Source organism: Vulpes vulpes, chromosome 1 (assembly GCF_048418805.1).
Source record: "Vulpes vulpes isolate BD-2025 chromosome 1, VulVul3, whole genome shotgun sequence".
Taxonomy (NCBI): Eukaryota; Metazoa; Chordata; class Mammalia; order Carnivora; family Canidae; genus Vulpes; species Vulpes vulpes.
In genome coordinates this window covers 9,440,566-9,462,576 of record NC_132780.1, presented here as the reverse complement: position 1 = coordinate 9,462,576, position 22,011 = coordinate 9,440,566, and the positions used below count along the sequence as shown (strand labels likewise).

The 22,011-nt window shown below is 47.9% G+C and overlaps 1 protein-coding gene across 3 annotated transcripts in view; it reads right to left on the bottom strand.

Annotated features, from left to right (window-relative positions):
- Positions 1 to 21,111, bottom strand: part of SPTBN4 (spectrin beta, non-erythrocytic 4) — a 76,111-nt gene extending 55,000 nt beyond the window's left edge. Inside the window, exons 1-5 of one of the 3 annotated variants that reach the window (XM_072752931.1) lie at positions 20,976 to 21,109; positions 20,045 to 20,150; positions 18,793 to 18,979; positions 3,766 to 3,917; positions 2,598 to 2,771 (exon numbers count right to left, since the gene is read on the bottom strand). In XM_072752931.1, the coding sequence (XP_072609032.1) occupies positions 2,598 to 2,771; positions 3,766 to 3,917; positions 18,793 to 18,964 (498 nt within the window). In that variant the 5' untranslated portion in view covers positions 18,965 to 18,979; positions 20,045 to 20,150; positions 20,976 to 21,109. Of the gene's footprint in view, positions 1 to 2,597; positions 2,772 to 3,765; positions 3,918 to 18,792; positions 18,980 to 20,044; positions 20,151 to 20,176; positions 20,201 to 20,975 lie in introns of those variants that run through there. The other 2 variants (XM_072752927.1, XM_072752937.1) reach the window with 2 other exon arrangements.
- Positions 21,112 to 22,011: the final 900 nt, after the last annotated feature.

Here is a 22,011-nt window from a genome sequence, read left to right as displayed (position 1 = left end):
GACCGTCAGCCACTGAGGCACCCAGGGGCCCTTATTTATTTTTTTTTAAAAGTTTTATTTATTTATTTGACACAGAGAGAGCACAAGCAGGGGGAGCAGCGGAGGGAGAGGGAGAAACAGGCTCCCCATTGAGCAGGGAGCCTGACGTGGGGCTCAATCCTATGACCCTGGGATCATGACCTGGGCCAAAGGCAGCTGCTTAACTGACTGAGCCACCCAGGAGCACCCCCCCCCAACCACTTTATTTTATTTTATTTTTAAAAAGATTTTATGTATTTATTCATGATAGATATATATATAGAGAGAGAGGCAGAGACACAGGCAGAGGAAGAAGCAGGCTCCATGCTGGGAGCCTGACGTGGACTTGATTCCGGGACTCCAGGATCGCGCCCGAGCCAAAGGCAGGCACTAAACTGCCGAGCCACCCAGGGATCCCCCCAACCACTTGATTTTAAATCAAAGTATGTCTACTCAAATTTCACGTCCTCCTTTTCTGCCTTATTATCTCCTTGGCATCTATCATCATCTCTACATTTTATTTATTCATCCGATTTACTGTCTCCTCATTGTGGACTGAATTGTGCCCCCCTCAAAATTTATAAGTGGAAGCTCTGACCCCCACTATATTTCACTATATTTGAAAATTAGGCCTTTATGGAGATAATTAAGGTTAAGTAAGGCCATACAGGTGGAGCCCCAAAATGACTGGTGTCCTTATAAGAAGAGGAAGAGACCCCAAGAAATGTGCACACACAGGGAAGAGGCCATGTGAGGATGCAGAGAAGGTGGCCATCTGTGAGCCAAGAAGAGAGGCCTCAGGAGGAACTGACCCTGCTGGCAGCTTGATCTTGAACTTCCAGTTTTTAGAACTTGAGAACATAAATTTCCGTTTGTTTAAGCCACTGAGTCTGGTATTTTGTTACAGGAGCCCTAGCAGACTAATGCTCTCACTAACCTGTAAAAGCTCCAGGACTAGGGGCACCTGAGAGGCTCAGTGGTTGAGTGTCTGCCTTCAGCTCAAGTCATGGTCTCGGGGTCCTAGGATCAAGTTCTCCATTGGGCTCCCCGCAGGGAGCCTGCTTCTCCCTCTGCCTGTCTCTGCCTCTCTCTGTGTCTCTCATGAATAAATAAATAAAATCTTAAAAAAAAAAGTTCCAGGACCACAGGATGTTTGTTTCCTGCTATATTGCACTTAGTAGGTGTTAATAAAGTCCTTAGTGACCCAGAATCTAAAACAGGTTGAAGAGCCTCAAATGGGTATTTGAGACTTTGGTCCTGGACTCAAGAGCTGAGTTTGGCATTTGGATTCTAAGGGAAAAAAACTAGGTTCCCAGGAGGTCCCAACCTCTATGGCAGGGCTCCAGCCACCAGCAGTGATCCCTCACCCCCAGTCTTGTTCCCTGATTTGTTTTGGCAATACCCATGTCTGTCTCCAGCCCCCACCCATCCCTTGAGCTCTATTCCCATGATCCAATGAACTGCTAAATGTTCATCCTGATGTCCTAGACTCTTTACCACCATCATGTCCCGAATTGTCCCTCAAACCCATTCCTCCTCCTTGGACTGTCTCAGGGTGGCCCCAGCATCTCCCAGTCCAGCTCCAGTCTTTTTTCCCTGGCCACCCAGCCCCCAATTTTGACGACCACCCCCAACGCAAAGAGATCTGTCTAAATCTGATCATGCCATCCTCTTGATAAAACTCTCTAATTTCTCCCCATCTCAAACAGAATAAAATCTGCTAATCGCAGATCACCTAGACCCTGTCGACTCCTCTGACCTCATCTCCTCCCAGGTTCCCCCTTGCTTCCTATTCTCTAGCCATAGTGGTCATTCTATACCTCCAATATTCCAGCTCCTTCCTACCCCAGTCAGGGCCTTTGCATATGCTGTGCCTCCTGCCTGGGATGCTTTCTCCCTTCATCTTCATGTTATGCAACCACCAGCTTCTCAGAGAGCCCTTCTCCAACCAAGTCTAAAATCTCGTCAACCTGATATTTTGTATTCCTTTTACTGCCTTATCATAATGTATTCTTTTTTGCAAAGCTCTTACCTAGAGCTGATGCCTTTCTCATATACCTCCAGTTTAATTACTTAAGGGTTGGTTTATTGTCTGTCTCACCCACCACAATGTAAGCTCCATAAAGACAGAAAGCTTGTCGATTAAAAAAAAAGAAAGTAAAGAGAAGAAAATGTGTCCATTTTGCTTCTGAACAGTAAAATTGCCCGGATTTGAATTCCAGCTCCACTATCCAGCTGTATGACCTTGAACACATTACTTCTCCTCTCTGGGCTTCACTTTCCTTACCATAAAATGTAATAAACGGTACCTAATTTATGGGGTTGTTGTGTGTATTAAATGCCAAGTGCTTAGAACAGTGCCTGGAATGGAGTAAAAAAAAAAACGTATAAATAAATTATCATAGTGACGGTAGTGATAATGATTGTTATTTTTATCATAATTTTCACCCCCATCACCTGGAATAGGATTCCCTCATCATACTGGGAAAATTTTTGAGATGAACGAATGAGAGGGGGAGATGCCCTCCTAAGGCCACACCTTGGCGGGGGAAGGCCGGGCGGGGTCACTTGGGGATCACCTGGAAGCGCAGGATGATGGTCCAGACTAGCCCCAAAGTCAGTCGGTGGTTCCCATCCACGATGTCATGCGAGCCCACGTTTTCCAGGTGCACGCGCTGCTCCTTCAGGAACTGCAGCGCCTTGTCCACGTTTTCCAGCGAGTGGATCCTCATGCGACCGCGCGTGGGCCTCGGCTAGGGTGGCAGGCGCGTTGGGAGGTGGACAGCCCGGCCAAGTGCCCTGTGCCCCAGGCCTCACCCCTTCCAAAGACGCCGGCCCTCACGGCCACGCCTCCTGGATGGCCAAGCCCAAGCCACGCCCCCCCCCCCCCCCCCCAGTCTTTTTAAAGACCTAGGACCCAATCCTTTTGAAGAAGCCCTGCCCCTTCCCAGAGCCAGACCCCTTTCAAGGGTCCGTCCCTTCGAGGCTAATTCTAGTTCCTGACCCCACCCACTCTACTGAAGCTCCGCCTCCGACCTGTAGCCACACGTCTTAAGAAGCCTCAGCAATCTGCTGCGACTCGTCCCTCCCCCTGGATCTCTGTCCAGGCCACCTCGGCGTGGCCCCCAGGTCCATGGCCACACCCCCCCTGCCTCCCCGCCGGGCCCTTGCTTGGAGCCACGCCCATTCCCCCAGGTCTCCCCTCGTTTATTGCACTATTACTTCCAGGGGCGTTTGTTTCTGTTCTTTAGCCGTGCCACTCACGGTTTCTGAGCTCCCTTAATAAATCTCTAGCTCCCTCAGAATCCCACCCTTTGCGATGAAGCCTCACCCAAGCCCAGAAATACAGCTGCAACCCACACAAGCCAGACTCATACCAGGGTCCTGTTTCGTTCCCCATGGTTCCATGACCCGGGCCTTCCCTCCCGATGACCACGGCACCCTCATCCATAGACCCCTGCAACAGGGTCCTGCCCCTATTTTATAGCCAGTCGTCTTGCAACAGCACTACTCCCCATCCCAAGCCCCGAGTCCGCAGGAACCGCGGCCTTCACGGTCCACGTAACCCCGCTGCAGTTCCCAGCCACGCCCCCAGGCTCACCACGCCCCGCCCCCGCGCCTTAGCCCCGCCCCCTGAATAACGAGGGCGCTAGCCCACCCGCCCTTCTGGGAAGTTAGCCGCCCCGGGTCACAGCCCTAACCCGGATCCCAGGGCCGCCCCCGCCGCCGGGCCCCGGGTCCCCTCACCAGCTGCTCCCCGGACAGCACTTCCAGGAGCCGCGTGAGCACAAAGCCGTCCCGGAGGTCGGCGTAGAGGTCCGCGATGTGGCAGCCAACGCGGGCGAGGTGCGAGTTCACCCACTTGGTGAAGGTCTTCTTCTGCACGGCCTCGCGCTCGTCTGAAAGACAGGCTCTGATGAGCCCCCGCACCCCTGTACCCGCCCCCCGCAGCTTCTCCCCAGCCCTCCACTCCGGCCCAGACCCCAGCTCTGCAACAACAATCTGGGCTTGGCACCGACCGCCGGCTCCTCCTACCTGGGACGCCCTGCCGACCCTTCCCTGCGCTCCTGGAGACAGGTCTTAGAGCTTTCCTGAGATATCACTGCCACAAAAAGCCTTCCCTCATTCTCTCTCTCTCTCTCTCCCCCCGCCCCCAGAGATTTTATTTATTTACTTAAGAGAGAAAACACAAGCAGCGGGGAGGGGCAGAGGGAGAGGGAGAAGCAGACTCCCCGCTGAGCAGGGAGTTGGATCCTAACACTAGATCCCAGCACCTGGTGATCATGACCTGAGCCAAAGGCAGACGCTTAACCGACTGAGCCCCCCAGGTCCCCCAGCCTTCCTTGATCCTCATCCCAGTTGGCCCTGTTCATGCAATCAATAAATATTTGACCACCTAGTATGTGCTCCGCACTGTCCTAGGCTCCAAGTATAGACAGAGGCCTTCCCTCCCAGAGCTCAGTTTAGTGGGACCCAGATAATACACTAGGGAGCTGTGGAAAGCTAAGGAGGGGGGCGGGACAGAATGAGAGTTGTGTTTCAGGAACACCTCTGGCTACTGTGGGGAGGGTAGGTCAGAGAGGGCAAGAATGGCAGCTCAGGGGGGAAACTGGGGAAGTGACTCTCAAAAGAGAGGACAAACCAGGGCAGAAGCTGGAAATGGGGGAAGGGGACACACTGGAGAGTTAGTCACTGATGAAAAAATTAGACATGGCACTGACAAGGTGTGGGGGATGAAGAGGAAGGAATATGCTAGAAGGAATGCCCCCTCCGTGACAAGGGACCATGTCACACACACCCTCGAACTCCCCACTCTGCGGTAGTTAGACTGCCAGCTAGATCCTGAGTCTCCCACATCCCTAGGGCACATAGTAGTAGGCACGTGACTGCCAACGGGGGTGGGGGAGAATGTGTACAACTCAACTGCCGCCTCACTGACAAAAACATTGCTTGGAAGCCGCTCCTACTATCTTTTTTTTTTTTTTTTTAAGTAGGCTCCACAACCAGCATGGAGCCCAAGGTGGGGCTCGAACTCACCACCCTGACATCAAGACCTGAGCTGAGATCAAGGGCAGTGCGGAATGCTTAACCAACTGAGCCATCCAGGGGCTTCTCTCTCTCTCTCTTATTTATTTTTTTAAAGATTTATGTATGTATGTATTTATTTATTTATTTATTTATTAATGAGAGACAGAGAGAGAGAGATGCAGAGACACAGGCAGAGGGGGAAGCAGGCTCCACGCAGGGAGCCCTACGCAGGACTCCAGGACCACGCCCTGGGCCGAAGGCAGCGCTAAACTGCTGAGCCACCTGGGCTGCTCTCTCTCTCTCTCTTTTAATAACAGCTTTACTATGAGCTATAATTCACATACTATAAAATTCACCCTTTCAAAGTGTAAATTCACTGATTTTTAGTATTTTCACATCACCATCTAATACCAGAACATGTTCAGCCCTCCAAGAAAAAACCCTGTGCCCACGAGCAGTCACTCCCCCACTCCCCCTTCTCACAGCCTTAGGAAACTATTATTTTTAAGATTTAATTTATTTATTCATGAGAGACACACAGAGAGAGAGAGGCAGAGACACAGGCAGAGGGAGAAGCAGGCTCCATGCAGGGAGCCCAACGTGGGACTCAATCCCAGGACTCCAGGATTACACCCTGGGCCGAAGGCAGACACTCAACTGCTGAGCCACCCAGGCATCCCGCCCTAGGAAGCTATTAACTTACTCTCTGTTTCTATGGATTTACCTATTCTGGACATTTCATATAAATGAAATCATACAATGTATGAGCTTTTTGGGTGTCTGGCTTCTTTAGCTTAGCATGTTTTCAAGGTTTATCCACATTGTGGCATGTATCAGTACTTTATTTTTTATGGCTACATAATATTCTATTCTCTGGACATCCTACATTTTACTCATCTATTCACCAGTGGATGGACATTGGGGTTGTTTCCACTTTGTGGCTATTATGAATAATGCAGCTGTGAACATTTATGTACATACAAGTCTTTGTGTTTTCAACGATCTTGACTATATGCTGGGGAGTGAAATGGTTGGATTCTATGGCAACTCTATGATTAACCTTTTTTTAGAAAAAAATATTTATTTGAGAGAGAGAGAGGAGTGCACAAAGAGGGAGAGGGGCAGAGGGAGAGGGATAGAGAGAATCGCAAGCAGTCTCCCCACTCAGCGCAAAGCCTGATGCAGGGCTCGATATGACAACCCTGAAATCATGACCTAAGCTGAAATTGAGTCAGACACTCAATCGACTGAGCCACCCGGGTGCCCCTATGATTAACCTTTTGAGGAACTGCCGACTGTTTTCCAAAGTGGCTGCACCATCTTACATTCCCACCAGTGAGGTATGAGGGTCCCAGTGTCCCCATGTCCTCAACACTCCTTGCTATTTCCCATTTGATCACAGCCATTCCAGTGGTATGAAGTGGTGTCTCAATGTGGTTCTGATTTGCATTTCCCTGGTGACCTATGATGGTAAGTATCTTCCCATGTGTTTATTGGCCATTTGTGTATCCTCCTAGGAGAGACGTCTATGCAAATCCCTCGCCTGTTCTTAAATTAGGTGAGTCTTGGGCATCTGGGTGGCTCAGTAGTCGAGCATCTGCCTTTGGCTCAGGTTGTGATGCCAAAGTCCTGGGATAGAGTCCTGCATCAGGCTCCCCACAGGGAGCCTACTTCTGCCTCTCCCTATGTCTATGCCTCTCTCTGTGTGTCTCTCATGAAAAAGTAAATAAAGTCTTTTAAAAAAAAAAGTTTAGGGATACCTGGGTGGCTCAGTGGATGAGCATCTGCTTTCGGCTCAGGTCGTGGTCCTGAGGTCCTGGGATCAGGTCCTGTATTATATTCTCCGCAGGGAGTCTGCTTCTCCCTCTGCCTATGTCTCTGCCTCTCTCTGTGTGTCTCTCATGAATAAATCAAGTAGATCTTAAAAAAAAAAAAAGTTTAGGAGATCCCTGGGTGGCTTGGCGGTCTAAGTCTGCCTTTGGCCCAGGGCGTGATCCTGGAGTCCCGGGATTGAGTCCTGCATCAGGCTCCCGGTATGGAGCCTGCTTCTCCCTCTGCCTGTGTTTCTGCCTCTCTCTCTCTCTGTGTGTGTGTGTGTCTCATGAATGAATAAATAAAATCTTAAAAAAAAAAATAAAAAGTTTAAATTAGGCGAGTCTTTCAATTTTTTAAAAAATATTTTATTTATTTGAGAGAGTGAGAGAGAGAGAGAGAGCACAAGCCAGAGAGGAGCAGAGAGAGAGAGACAAGTAGACTCTACACTGAGCATGGAGCCCAACGTGGGGCTCGTTTCCATGACCCATGAGATCATGACCTGAGCCGAAACCCAAAGCCAGATGCTTACCCCACTGAGGGACCCAGGCACCCTGGGTGAGTCTTTTTTTTTTTTTTTTTTTTTTTAGGATTTTATCTATTTTTTCATGAGACAGAGAGACACAGGCAGAAGGAGAAGCAGGCTCCATGCAGGGAGCCCGATGTGGGACTCGATCCCAGGACTCAATTCCAGAACTCCAGGGTCACATCCTGGGCCAAAGGCAGGCGCTAAACCATTGAGCCACCCAGGGATCCCCTGGGTGAGTCTTTTTATCATCTGTACTTCCTTTGCAACTTCATGTGAATCTATCATTATTTCTTAATTTAAAGTATTACCAGGGACGCCTGGGGTGGCTCAGCGGTTGAGCTTCTGCCTTTGGCTCAGGGCATGATCCCACATTGGGATCGAATCCCACATTGAGCTCCATGTGAAGAGCCTGCCTCTACCTCTGTCTGTGTCTCTGCCTCTCTCTCTGTGTCTCTCATGAATAAATAAATAAAATATTTTTTTAAAAAATAAAGTGTTACCAGAACAGTAAACTAATGTCTGGTTTTCCTTTCTCTTCCCCTAACTCGCACAAGCTTGAACACAAGATCCAGAGGGCACAGAGTAGAAGAAGAAGGCTGGAAGCCATACTCATTGCTCAGAGCAGAGCCTCCCTGCCCACCAGGCTGCTCCCGTCAGGATTATGCAGAAGGGAGAAGTAAGCTTCTGTCTCCTTTAAGCCACTGCATCGCTGGGTCGGTGTGTTGCAGCAGTTCAGCTGCACCATATGCTTAGCATTTCATTACTAAATAACTTAGTTATCATACTTTTAAGTTTCCTATGAGTGCAGGAAGCAAGATTTGTAGAGCCAGTCTGTTTCCCTTTTTAACCATTTAAAAATCTCTCAACAATTTTTTTCATAAAATTTACCTTTTGTAATATTGTTTTTATAAAGATTTTATTTATTTATTCATTTATGAGAGAGAGAGAGAGAGCATGAGCTAGCGAGTAATGAGGGAGAAGAGTAGAGGGAGAGAGAATTTCAAGCAGACTCCCCTCTGAGCACAGAGCCCAACAAGGGGCTTGATCCCATGACCCGGAGATCATGATCTCAGCCAAAATCAAGAGTCAGACGCTTAACCAACTGAACCACCCCAGGCGCCCCATAGTATTATTATTTTGTATTAAATAAACTCTACCCCCAACATGGGGCTCAAACTCATGACCCCAAGATCAAGAGTCTCATGCTCCACCGACTGAGCCAGCCAGGCATCCTCTTTTGTAATATTAAATATTGCATTTGATTCTGGCAGTGAAAATATATATACATTGTTAAAAAATATCCACTGAGGGACCTGTATTTTTTTTTTACTTGAAACCAGATCTTGAATGTTTACCTGTAATTTGAAAGTGAATATGCAGAAATGAATAGTAAATCCATGTGAGATATCTTGTTTGTTTAAATGCACGTTTTGTGCTGTGTGGAGAGGATGGGGACTCGTGTGAGCACCTGAACATCAATCACACACCACGAAGTGGTAACAGAATAGACGCTGAATTAAGTATTGGGTTATGCTGCCTTCCAATCACTGGTGCCCTAGCCAAATAGCAGATTTTGGCCAATGCTGAAGCCAAAGTGGACCTTCTGTGCACCCCCCCCCCCCAGTGTGGCACTGAGTGAGGACAAGTGCATTCAGTTCTGCCTCTATTGATAAGGCACTGTTTGACTTCAAGTGAACACGTCTCCTCTTTGGGCCTCCATTTTCAAAACGTGGGGTCTGGACTAAGTCAACGGATTCTGAGGGATCCTGAGTGTTTGGGAACTCATACTTGGAAGACAGAGATCCATGAGAATATTTTTTTTATTTTGTAATTTCATTTTGATGATATCCAAAGAAAACTAATAGAAACATTTCCTGGACCATCCGGATGGTGACTTCATAAAGCAGGATACCATGAAATTTTGGGTCTTGTGACTATAGTCTTGTTAGCATGGAATAGGGGTCCAGAGTGGAAACACCCACACAGGCCAGGCAGGCCCTGAAACTGAGAAAACTAGGCCCTAGATCAGGGGCAGTGGCCACACACAGCCCCTGTGACTGCAGCCTCCCAGGAACTGTATCCCTGAGTTGCTGTATCATTTGATATTCCACGAGGAGCCCCAAATCTGGATTTTTTAAAAAGATTTTATTTTTTATTTATTCATGATAGACATAGAGACAGAGAGAGGCAGAGACACAGGCAGAGGGAGAAGCAGGCTCCATGCAGGGAGCCCAACGCGGGACTCGATCCCGGGACTCCAGGATTGCGCCCTGGACCAAAGGCAGGCGCTAAACCGCTGAGCCACCCAGGGATCTCCCAAATCTGGATTTTTTAAAGACAAAGTCTCCTTATTTTTATCTATTTATTAAATATTTTATTTTTTTAAGATTTATTTATTCATGAGAGACACAGACTGGGATCCCTGGGTGGCGCAGCGGTTTGGCGCCTGCCTTTGGCCCGGGGCGCGATCCTGGAGATCCAGGATCGAATCCCACGTCGGGCTCCCGGTGCATGGAGCCTGCTTCTTCCTCCGCCTGCATCTCTGCCTCTCTCTCTCTCTCTGTGACTATCATAAATAAAAATAAAAAAATTAAAAAAAAAAAAAACATGAGAGACACAGACTGAGAGAGAGAGAAAGGCAGAGACATAGGCAGAAGGGGAAGCAGGCTCCTTGCAGGGAGCCTGATGTGGGACTCGATCCTGGATCCCAGGATCACAACCTGAGCCAAAGGCAGGCGCCCAACCACTGAACCACCCAGGTTTTATTTATTTACTCATGAGAGGCACACAAAGAGAGGTAGAGACATAGGCAGAGGGAGAAGCAGGCTCCCTGCAGAGAGCCTGATGAGGGACTCGATCCCAGGACCCCTGGATCATGACCTGAGCTGAAGGCAGACACTCAACCACTGAGTCACCAAGGTGCCCCAAAAATCTCCCTATTTTTAAATACTGGCAACCGATTTGTGTTTGTAGAAAACACAGTGGGAGTGGGGCGCCTGGGTGGCTGTCTCACACTCTTGGTTTCAGCTCAGCTCGTGATCTCATGTGTTGTGACATCAGCCCTCTGTTGGGCTCCACGCTCAGCAGGGAGTCTGCTGGAAGATTCTCTTCCTCTGCCCCTCCCCGCACTCCCATGTGCATGCACTCTCCCTTGCTCTCTCTCTAAAATAAATAAACAAATCTTTAAAAAAAGAAAAAAACCACACAGTGGAGGTGAAACCAGATATGTCCCAGAGTGCCACTTCTGACCTAAGATGACACTGAATGTTTACTGTGCTGGGGAGTGTGTTTGGCTACCATGTAGGGTGTCTTCCGTTGCCCCTCTTGCACCACCCCTACTGTTCTGCTCGAGCTCTGGGCCCAGGGAGGCTGCTGGTGCAGACTCTATGAATGGGCTCCACGGCCCTCAAAGGCCTCAGACGTTCTGTTGGGTTTGACTAGAAAGAGATCAGAGGAGAAAGGAATGGGACACCCGGGTGGCTCTGTGGGTTGAGTATCTGACTCTTGATTTCAGCTCAGGTCATGATCTTAGTGTCCTAGGATCGAGCCCAGAGCCCCAAGTTGGGCTATGTGCTCAGGTCAGAGTCTGCTTGAGATTCTTTCTCCCTATCCCTCTGTTCCTCCCTCCACATTCTCTCTCTCAAATAAATAAATAAATAACAGGGGAAAAAAGAGGAGAAAGAAGGGCTGAGGAATTTATTACCTCTCTACATGAACTGAAAGCTGTCAGCAGTGCCTTATTCTCTCCCTACATCCCCAGCTCGGGAGGCCTCGGCCCTCTCACCACTCCCTGACCTGCTCCAGTACCTGGGGTGTCCACTGGCCTCGTAGTTTGTAGGTTCCCGTAGCCCTGGCCACACCTCTATAATTAGTCCCTTCATTTAGTTCTCCTCAATTTTACCCCCTTGAGGAGAGCCATTTGCTTCCTGCTGGGACTCTAGCTGGCACCCATACCTTTGGGTTGTCACGGCTCCAAGCCAAATGACAACTGTCCTACCTCTGCCATTGTGTTCACATTGAGTTGTCATTTATATATTCTTCTCCACTGTGGAAATCACCAGTCACAAGCAAAAAACATTTCCTTAGAATAAGATTTCAATGTATTCGTATCTTTAATACACGGAGACCTTTGTAAAGCTGAAAAATAACTAACTCTTATCCATTGTTGGCTAAGGGGAAAGGATATAGTGACATTTAGTATGTTAATGATGCTTGGCTTCTGGTCTGAGGAAAGTTAGGAAGCTGGAGGATACCAAGTAGAGGAAATGTGGGGACCTCATAACTGCCCCCCAAGCCTACTGGTGGGAGTTACAGACTAGGGCAGCTAACTGGGAAGTGATCAGAGTCTAATTAAACTAGGGCATACCCCCATGACACAGAAGTTCTTTCTCTGTGCGTATGTCCCATAAACTCTTCTACACATAAGGAGCATGTATGAAGGTGTTCCATCCAATCCTACTGGGGGGTAAGGGGTACAGGCAGGTTGGGGGTTGGAGACAGCCTCATTGTCCATTGTTAGGAAAATCGAATATGGTGAGTTCACGCAATAGACTCCATGCAGCAGTTAGGAGCAGCAGCTGAGTCTTTTTTCTTTTTTCTTTTTTTCAGATTTTTAAAATTTTATTTTAGAGGGAGAGAGAGAAATAGGGCACAAGTAGAGAGGGGCAGAGGGAGAAGGAAGAGAGAATCCCAAGCAGATGCCATGTTCAAAAGGGAGCCCTTGTCCCAGGCTCGATCCCACAACCCTGAGATCATGAACTGGAGCTGAAATCGAGTCAGATGCTTAACTGACTGAGCCACGCAGGCACCCCCACATGGCTGAGTCTCAAGGCATAGTGCTGAATAAGAACAATGCAAAAACTCAAACTTAGGCCCACCTGGCTGGCTCAGTGGGCAGAGCAGGGTTGATCTCAGGGTTGTGAGGTCAAGCCCCATGTTGGGCCTAGAGCTTACGTAAAAACACAAACAAAAACCTGCAATCTAGAATATGCTAACCTGCATCAACTAGCAATACTTGCATGCACAAGCTCATACAGGGCTCTCAGATTTATAACAAAGTGAAATTGCAGTTCAGTAGGGAAAAGAAAGCCTTTCCAATAAATGGAACTGAGTCAACTGGATATTCATGTGGAAAAAAAAAAACAAACCCTGACCGACATTCCACATTGTACACAGTAATAAATATAGTAAATGTCATCTGGCTTATAAATCTAAATGTGAAAGGAATAAATATGACTTTTAGAAGAAAACCAAAAAATCTCCATGACCTTGAAGTAGGCAAAGATTTCTCTTTTTTTAATATTTTATTTTTATTTATTCATGAGAGACACAGAGAGAGGGGCAGAGATACAGGCAGAGGGAGAAGCAGGCTCCATGTAGGGAGCCCGATGCGGGACTCAATCCCTCGACCTCAGGATCACAACCTGACCTGAGCCAAAGGCAGACACTCAACCACTGAGCCACCCAGGTGCCCCAGCAAAGATTTCTTAAGACACCAAGTGTTAGTCACACAGGAAATAATTATTACGATCAAATTAGGGACACCTGGGTGGCTCAGGGGTTGAGCGTCTGTCTGCCTTTGACTCAGGGCATGATCCTGGAGTCCTGGGTTGGAGTCCTACATTGGGCTCCCTGCATGGAACCTGCTTCTCCCTCTGCCTGTCTCTGCCTCTCTCTGTGTGTCTCTCATGAATAAATAAATAAAATATTTTTTTAAAAAAATGATCCAATTAGACTACATTTAAATTACGAAATACTGTTCATCAGGGTACCTGGGTGGCTCAGTCGGTTAAGACTTCAACTTGGGTTGTGATCTCGGGGTCCTGAGACAGACCCCCAGTTCAGGCTCCCTGCTCAGCAGGGTGTCTGCTTCTCCCTCTTCCTCTGCCCCTCCCCCTGCTCATGCACCTTCTCTCTCTCTCTCAAATAAATAAATAAAATCTTTAAAAAAAATACCATTCATCAAAAGGCAACTTTTTTTTTTAAATTTATAATAGTCACACACGGAGAGAGAGAGAGGCAGAGACACAGGCAGAGGGAGAAGCAGGCTCCATGCACCGGGAGCCCGACGTGGGATTCGATCCCGGGTCTCCAGGATCGCGCCCTGGGCCAAAGGCAGGCGCCAAACCGCTGTGCCACCCAGAGTTCCCTCAAAAGGCAACTTTAAAAGAATAAAAAGACAAGCCACATAGTAGGAGAAGACATTCACAACACACAGATCTGACAAAGGACTTATACCAGGATATATAAGAACTCCTACAAAACAATCAGAAAAAGGCAGGAAAATTAATATGCAAATAGGCAAAGGACCGAACAGGCACTTCACAGGAAGCTATCCAAATAGTCACTAGACACCTGAAAAGGTGCTCCACCTCATTAGTTCTTATTAGTCACCAGGAAAATGTAAATTAAAACCACAATAAAATGCACACCCATCAGAATGACTAAAACTAAAAAGACTGACCATACTAAGGGTTCGATGTACAGTAACTGAATTCCTCATATACAGCTGCTGGAAATATAAAATGATACAAACTGGTAGTTTCCACTAAAGTTAGATATACACCTACCCCTATGACCCAGCACTTTTCTCCCCGTGGAAATCAGTGCTTAGGCCCACCAAAAAACAGGTGCTAGAAAGTTTAAAGCAACAACAGTTCATAACAGTTTGAAATATCAGTAATTACTAGTATGCAATAGTCTAGCTTGTAATAGCCACAAATGAAGAGTAACCCAAATGCTCATCAACAGGTGAATGGATAAACTATGGCATATTCACACTGTGGAATACTATACAGCAATGAAAAGGAACATTCTACAAATACAGGTAGACACGGATGACCCTCATAAGCACAGTGTTGAGTGAATGAAGTCAGACACAAAGGGGTACATGCTTCAGGATTCTATATTTATATGAAGTTCAAACACCAGCAAAACAAACATGTGCTGTTATAACTTAGGATAGTGTTTACTTTTGGGGTATAGCGAGAGAGGCGGCCTGAGGGGGGCTTCTCTGGGGTTGTCATATTTTGTTTCCTTATATGGAGACTGGTTACCAGGGGTGCTCACTTGTGGAAATACTGTCTTAAATTACTCTCACGATTTATCTGCCTTTTAGTGTGCATGTAATATTTTCATAAGCAGTTAAAATATATGTATACATGCATACTAATCAGCAATGCACGTTTTGCAAAATCATTGGCACACAAAGAAAATAATTTGCATTAAAACTATCAAATGGAGCCTGGGTAGCTCAGTCCATTAAGGGTCAGACTTTTTTTTTTTTTTTTATGATAGTCACACAGAGAAAGAGAGAGAGAGAGCGGCAGAGACACAGGCAGAGGGAGAAGCAGGCTCCATGCACCGGGAGCCCGACGTGGGATTCGACCCCAGGTCTCCAGGATCGCGCCCTGGGCCAAAGGCAGGCGCCAAACCGCTGCGCCACCCAGGGATCCCAAGGGTCAGACTTTTGATTTCAAGACAGGTCTTGATCTCAGGGTCTTGGAATTGAGCTCCGTGATAGTCACCATGTTTGAATGTGGAGCCTGCTTGGGATTCTCTCCTCCTCTGCCCCTCCTCCACCCCTGCCCATGTAGATGCACACTCTCTAAAATAAATAAATAACCTGTTCTTTAAAACAAACAATCAGAATGGTTACCCACAGGAAGGCACTGGTGTGAGATGTGGGAATAAAAGAGAATAAGCAAATAGGAGTGCCTGGCTGGCTCAGTTGGTAGAGTGTGTGACTCTTGATCTTGGGGTTTTGAGGTCAAGCCCTGCATTGGGCGTAGAGATTAATTTTTTTAAATGTTAAAAAGCAAAGAGAGTAGATGAATAGATAAATAGGAGGAGAGGGTCCTCACATAGAAAGAGGGGGACGGTGAGCCATAAACTGAAGAGCATAATTAAGGGCACTCTCTTGAGCATGGGGTCCAGACAATTTTTTCAAAGATGTTCATAGGAAAGCATGTTACGCAGGACTCTGCTCAAAGGGTTGGCCTTAGTTTGAAAAGAGAAAAAGCGTGAGGGAAGTAAGCAAAGGGACGCAAAAGAAAATGCACCCTAGCGGTCTACCATGTTAGGTTTTCGAGCTGCAACACCGTTAGAGCAGCATCGACAGCATTCTGAAGTTCCTGTTAAGCTGAATGTTAACTGCTTTTGCAAGGTTCTGGAGTCCAATAAAACATGCTTTAGCTTTAGAAAACTGTAGGCATAAGAGATATACACAGAGTTGTGGGCGTGCTGCATTTAGGAAAATCGTAGATACAGTAATATATTTACTTATTTATTTATTTATTTATTTATTTATTATTGATATAATAATTTAAGTAGACATAGGGAGCCTATGAGATTTTTTTTCTTTTTTTTTTTGAGATTTTTTTTCTTGTGGGGGATCCCTACATTTCTCTGGTCTAGGTGTTCATCTGTCTGTGGTATTCAACACTGATGTTCTGGGAGTCAGTGGTTCTCAGATGAGAAGAGTCCTCAATCCCCACATTATCACAATCTACCTCTGCTTAAAATCTTGCCATTGCTCCCCAGTGCCCTCACGCCCTTCATGGTGGTTTATGGTGCCCTTCAGGATCTGACTCCTACTGCCTCCTTTTGCATTGTCATTTGCTCCCTACCTCAATCTAGCCACTCCCAGCTTTTGGAGGTCTTGCATATGCTGGTCCCTCTGCCTGGAATATTCTTCTCCTCTCCACCCCAAGGTTCACTATTATTCATCTTTCCGAGCTCAGCTTAGGTATCTCCCCCTCCAGGAAGCATTCTGACCCTCTGGACTGAATCAAGCACATCATCTGAACTCCTATAGTCCTCACCATCTAGACCCTGACCACTCCGGGTCATGATTCTGGCTCAATCTAACTCTCCCAGTGGCCTGGGAGCACTGTGCGCTGGCTCAGTCACCGTCATGTCCCTTGTATTGTCCAGCACAGGTCAAGCACAAAGCAAGCACTGAATAAATATTTTGTGGATGGAATAATAAATTCTAGAATTCCAAGTTGATATGATCCCAAGTGTTTATGGTTCTAAGAGTCTGAAGGTATGATTTTAAGTTTCCAAGAGTATATTTTATACCATTCTAATTTCTAAATCAGAGGAGGCTGGCAATCTGTGAGTTCATTCTGGTTCATCCTTTGTGGCACATACAGATATTTTTTTTAGAATTGGGAAATTGCAAAGTAACATCAGAACTAGTAATTTTAGACTCACATTTCCCCATGGCTGGAGCTGATGACCAAAGCAAAGCTCTACAGTTGACCACGGCCCTCTGTCTACCCTATTCTCTCATTTATGTCACCTGCTTCCCAGAGGCCCTTGGGTTTGACACTACTCCTCAACATCTTATAATTATAAAGTTCCAAGAATCTTAGTATCAAAGATCCCACAATTGTCAAATGTTGAGTTACTAAAATTCTCAGATTCTGAGGGAACTGCTTCTGATCTTAGGGTTTCTAACCTTAGGTTAAGATTTCATGATTACTACAATCTATAGTTTATAACATTTCATGTTCCCGAGATAACAAAAGTCCCAAGGGTCTAGTGTTTTAAAGGCTTAATAAGGCTTATGACTGGGAATCCCTGGGTGGCTCAGCAGTTTACCGCCTATCTTTTGCCCAGGGTGTGATCCCGGAGTCCCGGGATCGAGTTCCACATCTGGCTCCCTGCAAGGAGCCTGCTTCTCCCTCTGCCTGTGTCTCTGCCTCTCTCTGTCTCTCTCTCTGTGTGTGTGTCTCATGAATAAATAAATAAAATCTTTTTTAAAAAAAGCTTATGAGGGGGATCCCTGGGTGGCGCAGCAGCTTGGCGCCCGCCTTTGGCCCAGGGTGCGATCCTGGAGACCCGGGATCTAATCCCACGTCGGGCTCCCGGCATGGAGCCTGCTTCTCCCTCTGCCTGTGTCTCTGCCTCTCTCTCTCTCTCTCTCTCTCTCTCTCTGTGTGACTATCATAAATAAATAAAGATTTTTTAAAAAGGCTTATGATTATGAAGTTACATGTCTCTGAAGGTTCTTAGGGTCTTTGCTCATAGTTTTATTTTTTGCTTTTCTTTTTTTTAAAGATTTATGTATTGATTTGAGAGAGAGAGAGAAATAGAGAGTGAGAGCATGAGCAGAGGGGTAGGGAGGAGCAGAGGGAGAGACTCTCAAGCAGATTCCATGCCAAACAGGAAGCCTGACTTGAGACTTGATTCCATGACCCTGAGATCATGATCTGAGCCAAAACCAACACTTGGATGCTTAAGTGACTGGGGCAAGCAGGTGCCCTTTTGCTCATAGTTTCTTTCTTTTTTTTTTTTTTTTAAGATTTTATTTATTTATTCATGAGAGACAGAGAAAGAGAGAGAGATAGAAAGGCAGAGACACAGGCAGAGGGAGAAGCAGGCTCCATGCAGGGAGCCCGATGCAGGACTCGATCCAGGGTCTCCAGGATCATGCCCTGGGTCAAAGGCAGGCGCCCAACCGCTGAGCCACCCAGGGATCCCCCTTGCTCATAGTTTCAATGCTGATAATTAAATACTTCTGAGGTTCTAAATCCTTCTGGATATGAAGTCCTCAACTTCAATGGTCTACAGTTCCAAAGGTCTAAGGTTCTAAGATTCTATGTCTATACAGTTCTCTAGTCCTGGCTTATATTGCTCTAAAACATCGAAGTAGGGTGAACAACCATCCTGGTTGGTCCCAGACTGAGGGTTTCAGTGCTAAAAACTGGAAGGTGTGGTCATTCTATCTCAAAATTCTCAGGATCTGCATTTCTAATCTTAAATTCCAAAGTTTTAGGATTAGAAAGCCCTAAGGATCTATGTGTATTAGAGTTTAGATTTCTAAGGGTCTAAGATCCTGGCAGTGGATGTCAATGATTAAAATTTCTAAGATTTGTGATTATAAAGTTTTATGCTCTAAGAGTGTCATTTCTAAAGGCCTCAAGTTTGAAGAATCTCTGAATATGACATTCCAAGGTCCAAAAATCCAATATTTGAGCATCTTGAAATTCTAAAGAAGTACGCTTATAAAATCCCACATTTCTGAGACTCTACATTTCTAAGGTTCTAAGGCAGCACTGCCTCATACAGTATCCACAAGCCACATGTGGCTATTTAAATTTAAATGAATGAAAACTAAATACAATGAAAAAGTCAGGCCCTCAAGAAGCACTAGCCACATTTCAAGTGCTTACAGCCTCAAGTACTAGTGGTTAGTGGTTAAGATATTGGACATCCCAGATAGCATTTTCCCATCACCATGGAAAGTTCCACTGGACCGTGCTAGTCTACAGATTCACGTGCAGTGCCTGTGACTCTCTTCCCATCCTCTAGGCCACCAAGATTCTCAAGCACTGACACCCCAGCAGCCTTCTTCTTTCCCTCTCTTCTTCCTCCCACCCCAGCCCTCCTCCAGGTACCTGCCAAGGCCTTGATCCGGGAGCACTCAAAGAGCGAGGCGGCTGCCGTGGAGGCTGCTGGCTGCTCCCGCTCCCAGCCCCGATCAGGGCTCTCCCAGCGGGCTGTAGGGTTGTTGTTGTTAGTGGCTGGGAGGCCCTCCATGTTGTCCACTTCCCCTGGTATCTGCGCCATCGGGGAAGGTGAGACCTGGGGAGGAGCAGAGGCATGTTAGACTAGAGACACGGCCTGAGCACTGAGGTCCCACTTCTAACAGTGACTGACTGTGAGTCCTGTCCACTCCCTTATCCTCAGTTTTCCCTGTCTTTCAAATGGACATAATACCACTGACAGTAACATTGGCCCTGACCATTTCATAGGGCTGTGCTAAAGCACCCAGCCTAGCACTTGGCACAGAGTAGTGTCTAGTGTACATTGTCCCTGTATTATTGTTAGAATGATGACACTGTTATCAGTAAAACTCTCCAACACAGTAAGAACAAGAATGAACACATATTGAGCACTAGAGGAAGAAAGTCAAGCCCAAAGTTGCAAAGCTAGTGGGTAGCCAGAGTTCAAATGCAGGTACTCTGATCAAATGATTGCATTAAACAGCCTCAGTTCTTCATCCTTATAACCACACCCTTTGCCATATAACTCCTGAGTGTTCTACCGTAGGGACGAGAAAAGTGGAAGAGCATCTCCTCGCAACCTTGACTCTGGGTTTGGCCACATGACTAGCTTTGACCAACAGAATCAGGTGGAATTACTGGTGAATTCTGAACCTGAAACTCAAGAGACTTTGCATGTTTTTGCTTGTGCTTGATTGGGACCGTGAGAAAAATAGTGTCAGCACAGTCCAGGTGTCACCAAAGCCAAGGCCAGGTCCAGGAGCCAATAGTCAACACCATTTCCAAACCCCGCATCCCAACATGTGAATAAGCCCAGCTCAGATCAGCAAAACTGCCCAGCTGAGCCCAGCCTCAGTCACTGACTTTAAACTCGATGATTAAATAAATGCTCAGTGTTTTAAGACACTGAGTTTGGGGCTGGTTCCTTATGCAGCATTATTGTGGCAACAGCTAGCTGACATACTGTCCGATCCAGAGCTAGGCTCTAGAACACTGCCGGATTGCAAATATGAAATTTAAGGGGGTGGGCGACACCAGATTCATCTCCTCCTCCCTCCAGGCCCCCTGATTCCAAAACTTAGAAAGGGGGGAATTGAGGGAAGATCAGTGTTCTTCGCAAAGATTCCGACAGTTGATAACCCACCAGATTGTAGGAAAGCAGGGTCCAGTCTTGGTCAGTGTAGTGGAGACTATCCCTTTGGGTGGACACGCCAAAATCCACTGCTATTCTTCTCTCCTTCCATGGAAAGCTATAAGTGAGTGCATGGCTACTTACCACCTGTGTGACCTTGGCCAGTCACCCTCTCTCTAGGCCTCAGTTTGTTCATCTGTAAAATGGTAATGATAACAGTGCCCATTGCCTACAGATGTTTGTAGAGGAAATGAGTTAATAATGCAGGGTACATGGTATCTAGTACATACAAGCCCTTGATATATGATCCTTGCTATTATTATTCATCCTCTGGCCACCTATCTTAGCAAATCAAAGTGCCTATGCTGGAGTCAGACAGAAGTAAGTTCAAGCTCTGCTTTATTCTCGCGGTATTTTTAATCCATCTTTCGCTTGGCTTCTCTGCCTCAGTTTCCCTCCCTGTTAAGAGATGATCACAACTGTTTCCTCAGTGAAGGATACTTAGGGATGGGGAGGCACTTAGCACTTGGTAAGCAGTCAGTCCGGGAAGGGACTGGCCATTACGCGGTTGAATGGAGAAGCAAGGGAGGAGAAGGAGATGGAGGAGGTGGAAAGAGGTGTCCTGCGGCCCCAGCAAAGGCTCGAGGCTGGGGGTGGAAATCGATGCTTTAACCCCTCCAGGGCCGCGCCTTTCTCTCCCTGCAGTCTAGTCACTGCTCCGCAAGGAGGGGGCCTGGGCAGGACAAGGCCTGGGTGGAAGACCCACGCATGGCGCGGAGGCTGACAGGGCTGAGGGGTGGGGGGCTCGTTCTGCCCTGGACCGCTCCCCTCCTCCAGCCCGGGAGACCCTGGGGCTCAGGCCAAGCCCACAGCGCGCGGGGGAGGGATGCTCGGGCAGGTGGGGAGAAGCTGCAGGGAGGGGCCATCCCCCAACGCCGCTCACCTGGGCCCGCGGCCGCCGGTGCCGCCGTCCCCGCTGCTCGCAGCGACGACCGCCCTCCGTGTCGGCGTCCGGGGCCCGGCCCGGCCCGGCCCGGCTCCGTTCGGCCCCGCCGGCCCCGCCGCTCGACCAGATCCGCATGCGCCGCCGCCGCCGCCGCCGCCGCGCCTCCCCCGCTCGCGCGGCCGCCGCGCTCGGCGCGCCCCCGGGACCCCCTCCCGCCCGCGGTCCCCCGCCGCCTCGGCCGCCCGCAGCGCTGGCCCACGCGCGGTGACACTCCGAGCCACGGCGCTCGCGGGGCCGGAGGCAGCGTCACACACGGCCACGCACTCTCCCGGGGTCACACACTCCCACACGGGCACACACACACACCAGGGTCACATGCAGCGTCGCAAACATCACCCACAGCCACACACTCACGCAGTGTCACCCCCCACAGGGTCACGCAGAGTCAAACAGTCAGACTGACACGCAGTCACACGCTCACATGGGGTCCCACACTGGCACAGTGCCCGACAGCATCACACGTAGTGGCACACTCAAATAGTGCCACCACCACCCACGCCGTGTCACACACAAGCACGCGGATGTCATACACTCTCGCACACTCCCGTGGGGTCACAGAGAGTGTCATATACCCACAGGTCACACGCAGCTTCGCAATCGCACAGGTCACACACTTTTTTACACACTCAAACTTGTCACATCAGTCACACACTCACATGTCACACGTCCTGTGCTGTCACACTCTCATACGTCATCCAGTCACAAGAGGTCACAAACAGCATCACAACAACAGTTAATACCCACTACCACACACTCAAATAGGGTCACAGTCACACATCCTTACATGACACATGGGTGTCATACACTGTCACTGTCTAACAGTAGCACACTCCCATAAAACACATCTCACACATGTCCCACACCATATCCCCCAGCATCATGAATGCATACAGCATCACAGACTGACACAGTGTCACCCACAGTGGCACCCCAAGGTCACAAAGGAACAGCATCAATGCTTGCCACACGGGGT